Raw genomic sequence first — 16739 nt, 5'->3', positions numbered from 1 at the left:
GACCACCAGGGATTCAAAAAGGTATTTATTTAATTCGATTTCTATCCCGTCCTCCCAGTAGCTCAGAACGGGTTACAAGCCAACATTCACAGTGGAATACATTTGGACAGTCAAATGACTATACAGCAACTTTAGGACAGCACAGTGATTATACATTAGGATAGTACAATGACTATATAGCAGCGTTTTAGTTGAAGAGGAGGGTCTTCACCGCTTTCCGGAAGGTCATCAATGAGTTCTGTAATCTGATTTGTGGGGGGGAGCTTGTTCCAGAGTTGAGGGATGAAGTGGCTGTAAGAGCATTTGTGGGCAGTTTCTGACAGGAGAGACCTTCCTGGGAGGATGCACAGGCGTTTCTCCGTTTCAGAGCAAAGGAGGTGGGTGGGGGTGTACAGGGTAAGCTTGGATCCTATGTAGGCTGGAGTGGTGGTGTAGATTCTTTTATGTGCTATTACTAGGGCCTTGAATGCGCAGCGTTTGTTGATTGGCAGCCAGTGTTCTGCGAGGAAGGTTGGGGAGATGGTATCATGATAGTTGAGGTTGTGTAGTAGGCGGATTGCTGTGTTTTGGACATGTGGAGATTGGGTTGAGATGAGCGGGGTCTGGCCCACAACTTAGCTCAGTGTTCTTCAACTGCCGGTCCACAAAATAATTCTTTTATTTCTGCCGGTCCATAGGTGTCAAAAGATTGAAGAACACTGTTTTAGACTACAATAATGCTAAAAGCACTTATCTGCAATGACATGGAGTGACTACACAAGTCTTCAAGCATCACTGTGTGCTCCGACACTCATAGGAATTTTATGGCCATCGCTACTCATAGGAATTTTATGGCCGGCCCATGCTAAAAGCCTCTAGCTCAGCTTGATAAAAGGGGCTGTTAACGTATGTATAGTATATTACTTGGTTTTTTTAAAATAATATAATGATTTTTCATTTTAAAGACTATAAGCTGTAAGCTTTTAAAGGATGAAAAGTGAACAATGGTACAAATCAAAGATTTATTTCATTCTTTAACTGCTGCAATTTGATTGTGAAGTTCCATCAGCAACTTTTATGCCTTGAGGGAGGGATTATTGAGGCTCTTCTGCTGTCCTTCATACTGTCATAAAAGCATAACCCTTTGAAAAGACTATGAGAGAAAAGGATGGAACTAATTCTTCTCCAACTGTTTCTCATCAGTCAGGTATAATTTGCTTAGCTTTTTAGATAGCCTTGCCAAAACTTTCCATGCTAGAGTAAAATGGAAATTCTTTTCCATGTATTCACTGCAAAAATTCATGGAAGATAAAGTAGCGGTGATAAATTTTAAGGATATATATGCCAGTTGTCATTTTTGTGTAGTTTTTTTTCCCCAGTAGTTTCACCTCTAGCACCAGAGCATGCACAACCACGATTACAGGACATTGCAGCAAGGAATGAACACATACACTGCCCACATCTGTGAAGGTATTTGCCATATATGTCACCCATATCACCCGAACAGTTCCCATTCCACATCCCATCAGTAAGTACCCTTACCACCACCCATGCATGCCACATATTACCATGCCGGTATAACAGTTCCTCCCCTTCTACTCCCACAAGCACCCCTCCCACTCTTCCTCAACATCATTCTCCCTCATACCATTCTGTCCCTATTGTGAGCCCAGAAGATCACATGCACAAGTCACCAGTTCATGACCATCTAAATGGGTACTGTTGGGCCGTACTACTATCTTCATGAAGGGTGAGGAAATTGGTAATTCTATGTTTCCATAATTATTGCTTCTTATCACAGGTAACTCATTGGTCTCTGTTTTTCTTTCCTTCTGGCTGACCATCATCTTTGCCCCACTGACCTGCAAATCTTTGTTGCCCTGGGATAGTTACTGAGTGGCCACAACTGGCTGTGAGCTTTCTCCATGCTTGGGATCTGTTTTAGCCCTTTGCTATATGTAAGAGGAGGAAAAAAATTCTATAAGGGTCATATTTTTTGGGGTGTGGAATAACAACTTATGGTCCCAATGTGCACCTTTGGAGACCTGCTGAGACACAAACTGTATATCTGAAAGCCATGCAGATCAACATCCTTAACTGAGGAAAAACCTCCCCTTGATCTCCCTGATATATGCTGGCACAGAGTATGGTAGGCTTGGCCTTACAGCAGCATGACTTGGTGATCAGAAAATTGGATAGAGGATTTGCGCTAGATGTGGTGTATTTAGATTTTAGCAAAACCTTTGTCAGTGTTCACTGAAATGTCAAATAAACTGAGTGCCCTTGGGATGGGTCCCAAAGTGACGGGCTGGATCAGGAACTGGTTGAGTGGAAGGCAACAGAGGGTAGTGATCAATGGAGATCACTCTGAGGAAAGGGATGTTACCAATGGTGTGCCTCAAGGATCTGTTCTTGGGCCTGTTCTTTTTAACATTTTTATAATGATATTGCTGAAGAGTTGTCGGGTAAGATTTGCCTCTTTGCGGATGATACCAAAATCTGCAATAGAGTAAACATGCCAGATGGGGTGAATAACATGAAGAAAGACCTGGCAAAGCTTGAAGAATGGTCTGAAATTTGGCAGCTAAAATTTAATGCTAAGAAATTCAAGGTCATGCATTTGGGCTGCAAAAACCAGAGGGAACGGTACAGTTTAGGGGGTGATGAACTTGTATGCATGACAGAAGAGCGGGACTTGGGTGTGATTGTATGTGATGATCTTAAGGTGGCCAAACAGGTTGAAAAGGTGACGGCAAAAGGTAGAAGGATGCTAGGTTGCATAGGGAGAGATATTTCCAGTAGGAAAAAGGAAGTATTGATGCCTCTGTATAAGACTCTGGTGAGACTTCATTTAGAATACTGTGTACAATTCTGGAGTCCGCACCTTCAAAAAGATATAAAAAGGATCAAGAGGAAGACTACTAAAATGGTATGTGGTCTTCGTGATAAGGCATATGGGGACAGACTTGAAGATCTCAATCTGTTTACATTGGAGGAAAGGCGAGAGAGGGGAGATATGATAGAGACGTTTAATGCAATCAGCAAAAAATTGTTATTAGCCTAGTGGTGGAGATACCCCATGAAAGTACATTTATAATAGGTGGAGAAAAAGCCTCAACTTATCAACAATGTATGGACGGCAACCCAATGAGTTTAAATACCTACGTAATGTAAATGTGCATGAGTCGAGTCTCTTTCATTTGAAAGGAAACTCTGCAATGAGAGGGCATAGGATGAAGTTGAGAGGTGATAGGCTCTGGAGTAATCTGAGGAAATACTTTTTTACAGAAAGGATGGTAGATGCGTGGAGCAATCTTCTGGAAGAGGTGGTGGAAACAGAGACTGTCTGAATTCAAGAGGACCTGGGATAGGCACGTGGGATCTCTCAGAGAGAGAAAGAGATAATGGTTACTGTGGCTGGGCAGACTGGATGGGCCATTTGGCCTTTATCTGGCGTCATGTTTCTAATAACCATGGGATGGTGGTCAACAGGAAGATGTAGGACATTCCAGTACTCCAGCCCCTACCAAGAGGAGGGAAAGGTTTCACACAGGAGTTAGTCACTGAGAGTAAAATGTTTTGGTGGTATTGGCTCATGTCCAGATTAAATGACACAGGAACCCCACAACATAACCCACTTCCACACAATAACCAAGATATGAAGACCATGCAACATTTGCATGACTCATTGGCAGCTGCTACAACATCGGTGATGAACAGGAGTTGGAGGACAGAGATCTGTCTGTGTGTGTGCACAGCTCACACACAGCTCAAAGTTACAAGCACTCTCTCTTCACCTAAGGTCTGGAGTACCTGCTGTTCAACAGCACTCAGTGTTTCTTAGCCAGGTTGGGAGCTGCCATCTACTTTCTGCTTAGCATCCCTGTGGAATTCCCTCCACTTAGGCTTCAGGTCCTCTACATCTCTGTTGTGAAATATACACTTCAGCTTATGATCCCAATCCCTGTTTAAGAACCTTCCACTTCATCTGAGTGAAAGTTACCTTTATAGTCACAACCTATTGCTTTGTATGGTGAGTTACCATTGCATACATAAGAACACTTTGTTTTTTGTTGATTAATCTAAGCCAAGGAGAAGGTGCACCAATAATTTTTTTGTTTTTCCATCTTTGAAGGGTGCCAAAAGACTGCAAATAGGTGAAATAATATTGGCTTTTCAAGCAGCTAAGATTGAGAAGGAGATTTCCAACTTTCTGTGGCAATTCCCTAATTATGATTTTGGAAAAATGTTGAAAACTGCTCTTTCAAGAAATATGTTGTAGCCAATTTATTGTTCTAGAACTTTTCCTAATTGATAGTATTATGTATTCCTGGAATTATATTCGATGTTTAATTTAATTGCTCAGAGCTGTGAGGTTGTAGCAGTATATAAAGTGATTGTAAGGTTTAGTAAATTCTTTTTACTGAGGCCTGTGGCAACCAAAACAATGGGAAATATTTCTGTTCCTGCCACATTTTATTGGTTTCAGCCTGCATTTCTTGATATTTAAAGATCTTTTATTTCTCTATGCAATTCAGAGTAATTTCTTGGGACTGATACTTCTATAATCAAGGTCATTCTTGTATTTTTCACCATTATATCCAGTTTCCTGGCACGCAGTTTTTTATCGAATGGAATGAGGATGATTCCACTGCTTTTCCAGTACAATGATGATGTAATGTTTACAGTTTCCAATGGGCATCCAGACAACCTAATTGGCTGGAGTTTCCACAGAACAAATTTGGGAATCATTGCCTTGCTTTAGATGGTTGCCAAAGGGAACATAAGAATTGTCATACTGGGACAAACCAAAGGTCCATCAAGCCTAGCATCCTATTTCTAACAGTGGCCAACCCAGGTCCCTAGTTAGATCCCAAGTAGTAAAACAGATCTTATGCTTCCTCTGCGGGTCTTGGATTGGGTGACCCTGACTATGGACGCGAGTCTCTCCGGTTGGGGAGCAGTTTGCATGTCCCTCCCAATCCAGGGCTGCTGGACACCGAGAGAGAGCCGATGGTCGATCAATTGGCTGGAGCTACGAGCGATTTGGTTAGCTCTGCTACGATTCCAAGTGAATCTCCACAGGAAAGCTGTCTGTGTGTTCTCGGACAATGCGACGGCTGTTGCCTATGTCAACCATCAAGGGGGCATGAGGAGTCCCCAGCTGGGATTAAAGGCTCGGATGCTCTTTGCATGGGCGGAGCATCATCTCTTGGCCTTATCTGCGGCTCATGTGGCCGGCGTCAACAACGTTCAGGCAGACTTCCTCAGTCATCAGGCTCTGGACCAGGGAGAATAGTCCCTGTCTGAGTTGGCTTTCAGGGCCATAGTGCGCCGCTGGAGGCATCCCACCTTCGATCTGATGGTGTCCTTAGTGAACAGGAAGGTGGGCAGATTCTTCAGCCTGCCGACGAGAGGTTGACAGCATTGGACTCGACGCTCTAGTTCAACCTTGGCCCACAGGGGAACTTCTGTACATCTTTCCTCCGTAGCCCATGATAGGGCGTGTTTTGCGCCGGGTGGCCTCGCACCTGGGTCCGGTGATCCTTGTGGCTCCAGACTGGCGCAGACATCTTTGGTACGCAGACCTTGTGAGATTGAGCTCCAGGAGTGGTCTGCGTCTTCCTTGCCATCGGCGGTTACTCACGCAGAGTTCGTTTGCTCTTCAAGATCTGGACCGCTTTGGTCTTACGGCCTGGCACTTGAGCGGGCGGCCTCTGCGGTTATCGCCACGCTCCTGCAGAGCAAGCGGAAATCGACAGTCTCGGCCTACGCGAAAGCCTGGAGGTGTTTTCAGGCTTGGTGTGCGGGGCTCCAGGTGGACCCTTTGGTCCCGTCGGTGGCTCAAGTTCTGGACTTCCTGCAGAATGGCCTCAGGAAAGGTCTGGCAGTCTCTGCGTGTCCAGATTGCAGGACTCTCCTGTTTGGGTCCCTCTTCGTTCAGGGGTTCTCTGGCTTCTCACCTGGATGTTGTCCGGTTCTTGTGGGGGGCTGGGAAGCTGAGGCCTCCCTTGCGACTGCCTTGTCCATCGTGGAGCCTGAATTTGGTCCTGCGCTCCTTGACTCGTCTGCCCTATGAACCCCTGGATGCAATCTCTCTGAAAGATCTTACCATTAAGACAGTCTTCCTGGTGGCAATCACTTCTGCACGGAGAGTATCTGAGCTTTAGGCTTTATCATGCAGAGATCCTTTTCTCAGTATTATGGAGTCGGCGGTGATTTTGAGGACTGTGCCTTCATTTCTTCTGAAAGTGGTTTCTTCTTTCCACATCAACCAGGAAGTTCAGCTGCCAGCCTTTGTTCCTTCGGGTTCCAAGTCTCAGGACCGTGTTCTGCAGTCTCTGGATGTCCAATGTCTTCTCTTGAGATACCTGGAGGCCACTATTGACTTTCGTCTGTCGGACTATTTGTTTGTCCTGGCGAGTCCTGAATGTCAGGGTCGGCCTGCTTCCAAGACTACTATTTTGCGTTGGATACGAGCGGCTATTTCCGCAGCTTAAGTGGCGGCAGGGAAGAAGCCTCCCCTTGGGGTAAAGGCTCACTCTACCAGAGAATGGCTTCCTCGTGGGCGGAATCTCATGCAGTCTTGCCTGCAGAGATTTGTCGGGTGGCCAAGTGGGCTTCCCTTCACACCTTTTCCAGGTTTTACAGGCTTGATGTGGTAGCTAAGGGTGATACGGCCTTTGGCGCTTCTGTTCTTGCAAGTTTTAGGACGCCTTTGACACATCCCATCCCTTCAGCATCCAGAGAGATTTTACAAGAATAAAAGATTAGGTTTCATACCTCTGCTAATCTTCCTTCTTGTAAATCTTCTCTGGATGCTGAACGCCCGCCCATCTGGGTTTTTTTGTCCAATTCGCAGGTCACCTCTTCAGTAACTGGTAAGCTGGATTTTTGTCTTTGACCAGTCTCACTAAGAATTTCATGCGTATTCCCCCTTGTTGGGTGTAAGGGTTGGGGGGGTTTCCGGGGGGAGGTACCCCTTCTGATCTTCAGGCTGTGTCCATGTTCCAGGATTTTTCCTGGGTTTTGTAGTTTGTTTCCAGTTGGCCACTTTTGGCTGTAGTTTTTAGTAGAATACGATGTTGAGTAGAATTGACTGATAGCGGGAGTTCCTGCGCCCTCACTTTCTTTTCTTCTGTTTCCTGTTGTCATAGGTCTACATGGCTTTTCTACTAACTGGGCAAGACAGGAAGCTCTCAGGCAGGTAGCCCAAAGGGGAGAGATCATCTTTTAGTTACCTGCAGTTGAAGCTAATAAAGATACAAGATCCCATCTGTTCAGCATCCAGAGAAGATTTACAAGAAGGAAGATTAGCAGAGGTAAGAAACCTAATCTTTCATTACAGAATCCGGGCCTAAGTAGCACAAAAAGTTTTGCTACTCAAAGCTCACGCTCCATTATTAGCAGGCTCACTTCAATCCTCGTTCATAAAAAACCCCCAACTCTTCTACTATTTTTATGAAAGTAATTTAATACCAGTTCATGAATAGTTCCTCTCCAACAGCAGGAAACAATCATACGTCGGCCCCAAGGCAATATACATACACAAACTGCTTCACACTCAAAATTAGTGTCTCACAACGATGACACTGATTTGCATATCAGCCCACACATTCTCCAAGTGATGATCAGCTTGACTGAACGTAGATATTGTGTTTATGAAACCATCAGTGGAACATTGTAGAGAAACAGGTCATGCTTTTTCTTCCTTTAAATGTGTGGTTTTGGAAAAGCTGCAAGTGAATGAACACCAAGGGTGATGGTTGACGATTACTCAGAGGGAGCAGTGTTATATCCCATCTGGGGATATCATCACTCTTTCCTTCCAATTAGGTCACCCAGAAAATCATGTAAGCACTTAACTTTTGTTTTATGAGGGAAGGTGATGTTCTGGAACAATGCCCTTTCATAGATTTAATGTCTTCAGTAGTTCATGTAAGGATTTGCCTCTGGTTTACTTTGATTGATAGGACCTTTCCTTTATATTTGAGCAATTAAAGAGCTGTGAGGCAGCTACTTTTCCTATCGGGTCCCATACGCGAGCTCAGGAAGCATTAACGGTAGCTCTTCAGGAACTATCCAGCTCAATTTGCATTCTGCAGACTTAGGTAAGTGCTCTTCCCTACATGGAGTATTGCATGTGTCAAGAGGATTTGGTACTCAGCTTAATGTTTCTGCTTGAGACACACACATTTTTGTCACTGTTTCGTCAAACCTAGACTGAGAAATGATGAATAGTTGTCTTATTATTTTTAGATGCCCCTTGCTGCAAAATGAAAACACATGTGCTACTTTCTTGGGCTTATTTTCTGAAGCTAGAATTTCTGTTGTACATTGAAAGTCAAACTATTATTTAACATTTTAACTTTACCTTTTGTTTCTCTTTGTAAACTCAGCTAGAATTTTATTTTAAACTTGCATTATGCATTAGTTTGCAAAATGTATGTAATCTGAATTTTTCACATGTTCTCCTTTGATTTGGGGCTTCAATATAAAGCTTAAAAGTAGATCATCAAAATGAAGTACTAATTCTTGGTTTTTGGGTCCGGGCAGGTGACGGAGTTGTGCTTTGTCTCTGAGATACATCACTGGGAGGATGAGGCTGTGTCATGTGATACAGGGCTCCTTGCAGCTTCTCATCCTGACTGCTTGTATTCATTTACTCAAGACCTCTAATGTTAACCTACATACATTCATTGGTTGCGCTGTGCGGGAGTTCACATTTATAGCCAAAAGGCCTGGTTGTAGAGGTCTACGCATCACCACAGATGCTTGTTGGGGACGCTGTGAGACCTGGGAGGTGAGTACTTTGCTCCTTGCCATATGACACAAGGAAAAATCAATATCGATATTGTTTACACTCAGGACCAGCTTAACCTTTAGGCACACTAGGCAGACTTCTAGGGTGGCAGTTTTTGTTGGGGGAGGGGGGATGCTAAAGAGCAGTTTCAGTCAAAGCAGTACTTTCTGACAGCCATACAAACTCAGAGCCATCAGTGAGTACTTTAACCCTTAGGGAAAGCAGGCAATTTTCAAGTAGCCCATGTTACAACATAAGAGTTGTCTACTGGGACAGACTGAAGGTCCATCAAGCCCAGTATCCTCTTTCCAAGAGTTGCCAATCCAGGTCACAAGTACCAGGCAAGATCCCATAAGAGTAAGTCAAATTTTATGTTTCTTAATAATGGCTTATGGACTTTTCTCCAGTTTAAATCTACTATTTAGTAACTTTATTGTATGCCGCTAGTCCTAGTATTTTTGGAAAGAGTAAAATATTGATTCACATCTACCCATTCCATTGCACTCATTATTTTATAGCCTCTATGATATCTCCTGTGAGCCATCTCTTCTGCAAGCTAAAGAGCCCTAGATGCTTTAATAGGGTAGTCATACTATCTCCTTTATCTTTTTTGTTGCTCTTTGTACCTTTCTAATTCTGCAAAATCTTTTTTGAGACGGAGCAATACAAAGGCATCATGACACTCATGTTTTTCCATTCCTTTCATGATGATTCCTAACATTCTTTGTTTTTTAGCCGCTGCTGCACACTCAGTTTGGTGTTTCAATGTAAATAGTCATGCACAGGAAAAGGGCTTTGGAAAATGTTCATTATGTATATATGTATGATATGCAATTTATTTAAAAGAATATGATATTTGGGTTTTGGGTTGGGGTTTTTTAAAAAAGGATTTATTAATTTTTTTTTATTTTAAGAATTTCTATACCGTTGACCTAAGTCGCGATAGAGGTTTCTACCACGATCTGGAGCACTAAATGCTCCAAAGCTCATTGAATTCCTATGAGTTTCAGAGAAGAGGTCTGCACAGAAACGGGGATCGCGGGAATCCCACGGGGACCCCCCTCTGGCCCACGGGACTCCCACGGGGATGGAAGGCTTTGGAAGCAGGGTTCGTCCATATAATATAATGGACACGTCAGCCTTAGTAAAAGAGGGGGTTTATAAGTTAATTACTTGAACAGAAAACAAAAAAAGGGTTCCACCAAAGAGATTCCACAAGGAAAACAGCAGCGCAAACACAAAAGAAACTGTGGAATTGATGATCCTATCAGAAGTAATTGCTGCTTTTTATGGGGACGGGCGGGGATGGAGGTAATTCCTTGCGGGGATGGGTGGGGACGGAGAGGATCCTGGTGGGGTTGGGTGGGGACAGAGAGGATCCTGGCGGGGATGGGTGGGATTTCTGTCCCCGCGCAACTCTCTATTTCAGAGCAGCATTAAAGCATTTAACGCCCTGGACCGTGGTAGAAACCTCTTTTCGCGGCTTAGTAAAAGGGGGAGGGGATAATGATGCTCATTTTCAAAGCAGATGGATGTTTCAGAATGTCCATCTGCTAAAAACATCCATATTGTGATTTTTGAAAGGCAAAATTTGGATGTTTTACACTGTAAGTTCATCCTAATAAGCAAAGGGATGTATTTTCAGTGGGACTAGAGTGGGCCCAAACTTAGGACATCTTTCAGTGGTAATGGAATGGAAAGATAACATCCAAGACAAAAAAGGCATTTTTATCTAGACCTGTTTCAATCATGTCCAGGTTACAAAAAGGTGTCCTGATTAAACAGCTGACCACAAAAAGCATGACTTTAATCTCCCAGTGGTTATTGACCCTTCCCCCCCCCAAAAAAAGAAGTGAAAGTGACAGGGGATGCCAGGCTCTATGACAGCTTCAGATAGTATGGCCATTCCTAATAGAACAGCAAGCAAGTGTAAGGAGTGTGGTAGACTTTGAACAATGGTGTAACTCACTTTCACTCTTATTGTACAAAATGTAAGCGTCTTGGATCACAGAATTACTTTAATACCAGTGGGGTTTTCTGTATGATTTAGTGGAAAGTACTCTAAGCATTGCCATACTGGGATAAACCAAAGGTCTATCAAGCCCAGTGTCCTGTTTCTAAGAGTGGCCAACCCAGGTCACAAGTACCTGGCAATATCCCAAGGAATTGTGTTTAGTTCATTACATATGATATATACAAGATTGGTGTGAGGCATATACTTCATGGGTTGATAGTTGTTACTGGACTTTTTATGATGGGATTTGGTCATACTTGGCTTAGATATTAGTTTTATAATTTGAAATATTGACTTTTTGAGGTACACCTCAAAGCGGTTTCCATTTATAACGAGGAGTATAGCAATAGCAAGGCAAATGCCAGAGTGTTAAAATCCTAGGTGAATCCAGAGCCTTGTATCTCCCTCATATACTGTAACTTCAATGTCCCTATATAACCCTTTGTTATGTTGCGCCAACAGTACCCTTCCCAGAACAATCCTGTAAAAATGCAGAGTTGGGACATCATACATTTAAACATTAAGGGCCTGATAGTTAAAGGATTTAAGCTCCTAACTTTTGAGAGTTCTGCTCATAAATAGGCTTCTTTGAAAATCTTTTAGAGCTGAGTGCAAATTTTTTTACTCAGAATTTCACTAGTGTCTTACATTTAGGAGCAAAGAAAGTAGATGGCAACGGGCAAATTTAGGGCATGGAAAGGAAGTTAGAAGCATAGTAATGATTTTCAGCATTAGGCTCGTAAATCTAGACAAATGAATTAAAGGCCTAAATTTATGGAGTCTCCCAATTGTGGTCTCTTACCGTAAAGGTTCTAAGCACTCACTTTATGCCTCACATAAGTTGTTTGGTGGGTGTTTTTTGCATAACTTTAAGCTCCTAATGCTGGGTTTTACTAAATGGCGGGTAGAGGTTTTTAGCACAAGCCGGCAAGGTAAATGCTCTGACACTCGGAATTCCTATGAGCATTGGAGCATTTACCTCACTGGCCCATGGTAGAAACCTCTATTGTCTTTTAGTAAAAGGAGCCCTAAATGAAGAAAAGTTATACACAGATTTAGGAACTCACGACTTTCTGAATATTGGGCCCTTTTGCATTTAACACTGATTTATATATCAATTATTAATCAGAATTTAAAAAATGAATTGCCATTAAAAGAAAAACTTATCACCCCCTTTTACGAAGCAGTTTTAGGCTTTTTTTTATCGCCGGCTGTGGCAATAATAGCTTCAACGCTCATAGATTTCCTAGGAGCATTAAATACCACTGCAGCCGGTGATAAAAAAAAAAAAAGCCTAACAAGGCTTCGTAAAAGGTGGGGGGGAGAGGGTTAATTATGTTGCCATATCTCCTCCATGATATACAAAAAAATCCCTCAGTCTTTCATCCAAACCAAAGGAATAAAGACTCGTATATATCAAATGGTTAAATAAAAGTGTGTTTCAGTCACTATTTACACAAGAACATAAGAAGTTGCTTCCGCTGAGGCAGACCAGAGGTCTATCTTGCCCAGCGGTCTGCTCCCGCGGCGGCCCATCAGGCCTACTGCCTGAACAGTGGTCTCTGACTAATTTCATAATTTGTCCCTAATCCTGTCCCTATAACACCACACTTATGAAATACCCTCATCAGGAGCGTGCAGGTCTGCCAAATTCCTGGAACTTTAAGTGCCCAAAAGTCTAGCAATAAACTAAGGTCAGATGGGAAACATGGGCAAGAGGAGAACTGGTGTTGAATTGCCATTAGAAATTATTTATATACATCTACCAATAGGCTGTGTCTATACTGGACACTGGATAGGCCAGCTTAGTATTTATCTGCTTTATATTTATTTTTTTTATTTTATACTAGTCTTATACTAGTCTTTTAGCCCTTTACATTAACGGGTGCTAGAATATATGTGTGTGTGTCTGTCTATATTTCTTTTTTTTTTTTCTCTCTCTCTCTCCTTAGCCGCTTTCTGTATTTCTGTGTTTCTTTTTTTCTGGGGTTTTTTTTCCTTGGCTGTCCACTCCCCCCCCTTTCCTGCTCCCCCTGTCCATTCTCCCTTCCTTTTACCTCCCCTGTGTCCACCATCACACCTTCATTGCTCCCCTTATCCAGCAGCAGCCCTTCTCCCTTTGTTTTACCTCCCCCTATCCATGATCACCTCTTTCCTGCTCCCCCTGTCCAGCAGTAGGCCTCCCTTCCTTTTTCTGCCCCCCCTGTCCATCAGCACCTCTTCCCATGTCCATCCCTGTTCCCCCCTGTCCAGCAGTATGCCTCCCTTCCTTTTTCTGCCCCCCCCCCCGTCCATTAGCACCTCTTCCCCTGCCCATCCCTGCTCCCCCTATCCAGCAGTAAGCCTCCCTTCTTTTTTCTGCCTCCCCCTGTCCATCAGTGCCTCTTCCCGTGTCCATCCTTGCTCCCCCTGTCCAGCAGTATGCCTCCCTTCCTTTTTCTGCCCCCCCCAGTCCATCAGCACCTCTTCCCCTGTCCATCCCTATCCCCCTATAATCAGGCCCGCCATTAATCTACAGGGTCTTGGCCAGGAGAGGGAAGAAACGCATACATGTGTACCTGTTTCCAGCTCTGCAGCTTTACCATCCTGCAACCCAGACCCAAACTCTTCCATCAAGCCTCACACTCCATTCTCTTCCGCAGCCATGAAGGAGAGGGGTGGGGACAGGGGGGAGGAACCACGGCTTGGAGGCGTATGGAAAAGCGCAGCAGCAAAGGCACAGTCCACAGCTGGCGAGGTCGTATGTTGGGGTGAAGCGCGCTCTGTGCTTGCACCTCTCAACAGAAGTTTTTTGCTGAAGGACAAAGTTAATTTTTTTTATTTCAAAGCCGCCGGTGCGGCTCCTCTCTCAAGCCGCAACTGCGTCGGAGAAGGCTTCCGATGCAGGTGGGGATCGAGAGAGAAGCCGCGGTGGCGGCTTTGAACTAACAAATAAACTTTGTCCGTTATCGAGGCTGAGGGAGAGCGGCGCGAGGTGGAGAGTAGGGGGGCCCGATGCCTTGCGCGCTTTCTGCGCTCCCACTGGCTTCTTAGCCCTTTTCACCGGCGTCTGCCCTCCTCCGGGCAGCCACCACTCCGCGCGTCCTGGAGTCCTACGAAGTAAGCGCGCATGCACAATCTCGCCGGCCACATCCCGACAGATTAGATCTCAGGGAACACATGGTGCGAGTGCGCATGCGCGCTTAGCGTTTTATTATTATAGATGCCGTCTGTCAAAGTTTCTAAGCTGTTTACATTCAGATACTCAAGCATTTGTCCTTATCTGTATTTGACTAGAAGTGCTCAAGTTGCGTACAGTATGAAATGTCCACCTTGTTTAATTGATAGAGCAGAGTCAGTTGCATAGAGGAGTAATTGCCTTAAAAGTGATTGCTCATTATGGGGTATGTGAGCAATAGACACGCACGCATATATACAAATATATATATATACAGAGAGAGCGAGCCTTAACACACTTGTTGCAGAGCTGTCAATGTCTTTTAAGCTAGCAAGTTTTCCCTGCAGGATTTCTCCCACTGAAACTGTGACACTGTAAGTCACCTCTATAGCTTATTAAAATGTAATGGATTTTGTATTTACTGATAGTCTGTGTGTTCTACAGTTCCTGAATATGCTATTTTCTATGCTGGCAGGAAACTTAACAGTTAAGCCACACTTATAAGATTATATGTGCTGGAGATCAATCTAATGGAATATAAGTGCAGTCATTAGGCTCACTGTTGCTGAAAAAAGTGAAAAAAAACCCACTTTTGATTTTTAACTCTGCAGGCAGTATTGCTTTAAAATGTTGACCATGGTGTTTAACGCTATACCTGGACGCTCAACACTGGTCTGTTCTCTGAGACCAGCATTGAATATAGGGATGTAAAGTGGCCACCAGAAGTTATCCACATACCATTAATTTTTAGTGCCGGTGCCCAGTTAGCCATTCAGACAATTTAGGACAACTGTTTTGCTGTCCTAACTTATCCACAGAGTTATCCATGTGCTGGGGCTCAATGTTAGCTATTTTGCTGTCATAACTTATCTGAAGAGTTATCCAGGGACGGGGCTGAATATCAGTTGTTTTGCTGTCCTAATTTACCCAGAGAGTTACCCTAACTTACCCTGATTTGCTATACTGCCTTTAACTGACAAGGCAATGCACGGTCTAACAAACAAATGACAAAGCTACTAGGTAGTAGATGTAAAACCAGAGAAAATATTTCTTTAATCAACTTGTAATGAAATGCTGAAATTTGTTGCCGGAGAACGTGGTGAAAGCAGTTAACTTAGCAGGGTTTAAAAATGGTTTGGCTAATTTTCTCACTGTATTCAGGAACACACTATTCCTAAGAGAATATTCTTGCACTTCTCAATTCACAGTGGAGAAAAGACCTCAGTGTCACCAATGAATATGCATTGAAAGCAGTACATGCACATAGATCTCATGCATATTCATTGGGGAAATCCCGAAAACCTGACTGGATTCGGCCCTCAAGGAGGGACTTTGGAGACCCCTGATCTAGATAATACCTCTGACAAATTGGCTCTGACTTCAGTGAGCTTCTCCTTCCTCGATAAGTGCTGTTGAATACCTGAGCCCTAATTTCTATATACACTTCTCCCTCCGAATCCGTGGGTTTAGTACCTGTGAATTCAGTTATTCGTGATTTTTTTTTTTTTTTTTTGCCCGGACCTCCCCCTAGTTTTTAAAGGCTGAATCACTGCGTCCCAGACCTCCCCAGACCTTACCTGGTGGTCTAGTGGTGACGCAGGGCAGGAGCGCTCTTCCTACGTTCCTGCCCCGTGCAGAGCCGTCATAAAAAATGGCTGCCATGAGTTCCCGTGGTCTCATGAGACTACAATGGGAGCTCACGGCAGCCATTTTTGATGACGGCTCTGCATGGGGCAGGAGCGTAGGAAGATTGCTCCTGCCCCGAATCACCAGTAGACCACCAGGTAAGGTCTGGGGAGGCGGGGCTGGGTCAGAGTCGGCCCTAAAAGTTATCCGCGATTTTCCATATTTACGGGCCGGCTCTGCCCCTAACCCTCGTGGATTCGGAGGGAGAAGTGTATGCTGTTTGTGCTTTTTCAGAAAAAATAAGTATTGGAATAAACCAGTGATTGGCGAGGGCAGAATGACTGGATTTGTATCAGTTTTATTTTATCTAAACAGTGTTTTAAAAGACTGATGGTTTATAATATTGGCAATTATTTTTTTGTTTAACAGAAGCCAGTCTTGGATCCTCCATATATCGAAGCACATCATCGAGTTTGTACGTACAATGAGACAAAATTGGTCACCGTGAAGTTACCACATTGTAGCCCAGATGTTTCTCCCTTCTACACATATCCTGTTGCCATCAGATGTGATTGCGATGTATGTTCCACGGCATCTACTGAGTGTGAGACACTCTGAGGGCCTTGTCTCAACCGTTTGGTATTCAACATACTGTACAATATTTTCATGAATGAGTGAACTTTTCTAGTGCCTCTCTGTCAGAAGAACATTATTAAATATATCACTATAAAAATAAAGATTGGAATGCTAAATGTTTGTGATGTTTGAAAATTGTGATAGTGTCTGGTTACTTTAGGTCCCTTTTACTAAAATGCATAAAGTCTCTGATGCAGAAATGTGTGTGTGCTCTTAGCAAAAATAAATCTTCCCAAACATGGTGTCCTTCTCCAGTGATCTGATGGTGACCAAAATAAAACAGTCGAACTTCATCATTTGGGCTTCAAGTGACATAGCCGGTTTGATCTCTTCCAGAATCAATTTGTTAGTTTTTCTGGCAGTCCACGGACACACCTAAAATCCTTCTCCAGCACCAAAGCTCAAATAAGTCAATTTTCTTTCTGTCTTGTTTCTGTAGTGTCCAGTTTTCACATCCGTAACTGACCACTGAGAAAATGAGTGTGTACACACAAAGGAGGAGTGTGAGCAAAACTCACACATGT

At 43.6% G+C, this 16739-nt stretch overlaps 1 protein-coding gene across 2 annotated transcripts; it reads left to right on the top strand.

Annotated features, from left to right (window-relative positions):
* The first annotated feature begins 689 nt into the window (after positions 1 to 689).
* Positions 690 to 16281, top strand: GPHB5 (glycoprotein hormone subunit beta 5). Of its 2 annotated transcripts, XM_033952947.1 has the most exons (4): positions 690 to 885; positions 7137 to 8090; positions 8536 to 8782; positions 16009 to 16281. In XM_033952947.1, exons 3-4 carry the CDS (start codon positions 8579 to 8581, stop codon positions 16195 to 16197), a joined length of 393 nt encoding a protein of 130 aa, XP_033808838.1. In that variant the 5' UTR covers positions 690 to 885; positions 7137 to 8090; positions 8536 to 8578; the 3' UTR covers positions 16198 to 16281. The 2 variants fall into 2 exon arrangements, with proteins under 2 accessions (XP_033808838.1, XP_033808839.1); XM_033952948.1 differs by lacking the exon at positions 690 to 885 and having other exon boundaries at positions 7241 to 7301; positions 7974 to 8782.
* Positions 16282 to 16739: the final 458 nt, after the last annotated feature.

This window comes from Geotrypetes seraphini, chromosome 7, assembly GCF_902459505.1.
Source record: "Geotrypetes seraphini chromosome 7, aGeoSer1.1, whole genome shotgun sequence".
Classification (NCBI taxonomy): Eukaryota; Metazoa; Chordata; class Amphibia; order Gymnophiona; family Dermophiidae; genus Geotrypetes; species Geotrypetes seraphini.
Note: the sequence above shows the minus strand (reverse complement) of the source record. Positions and strands in the feature narration are given on the sequence as shown.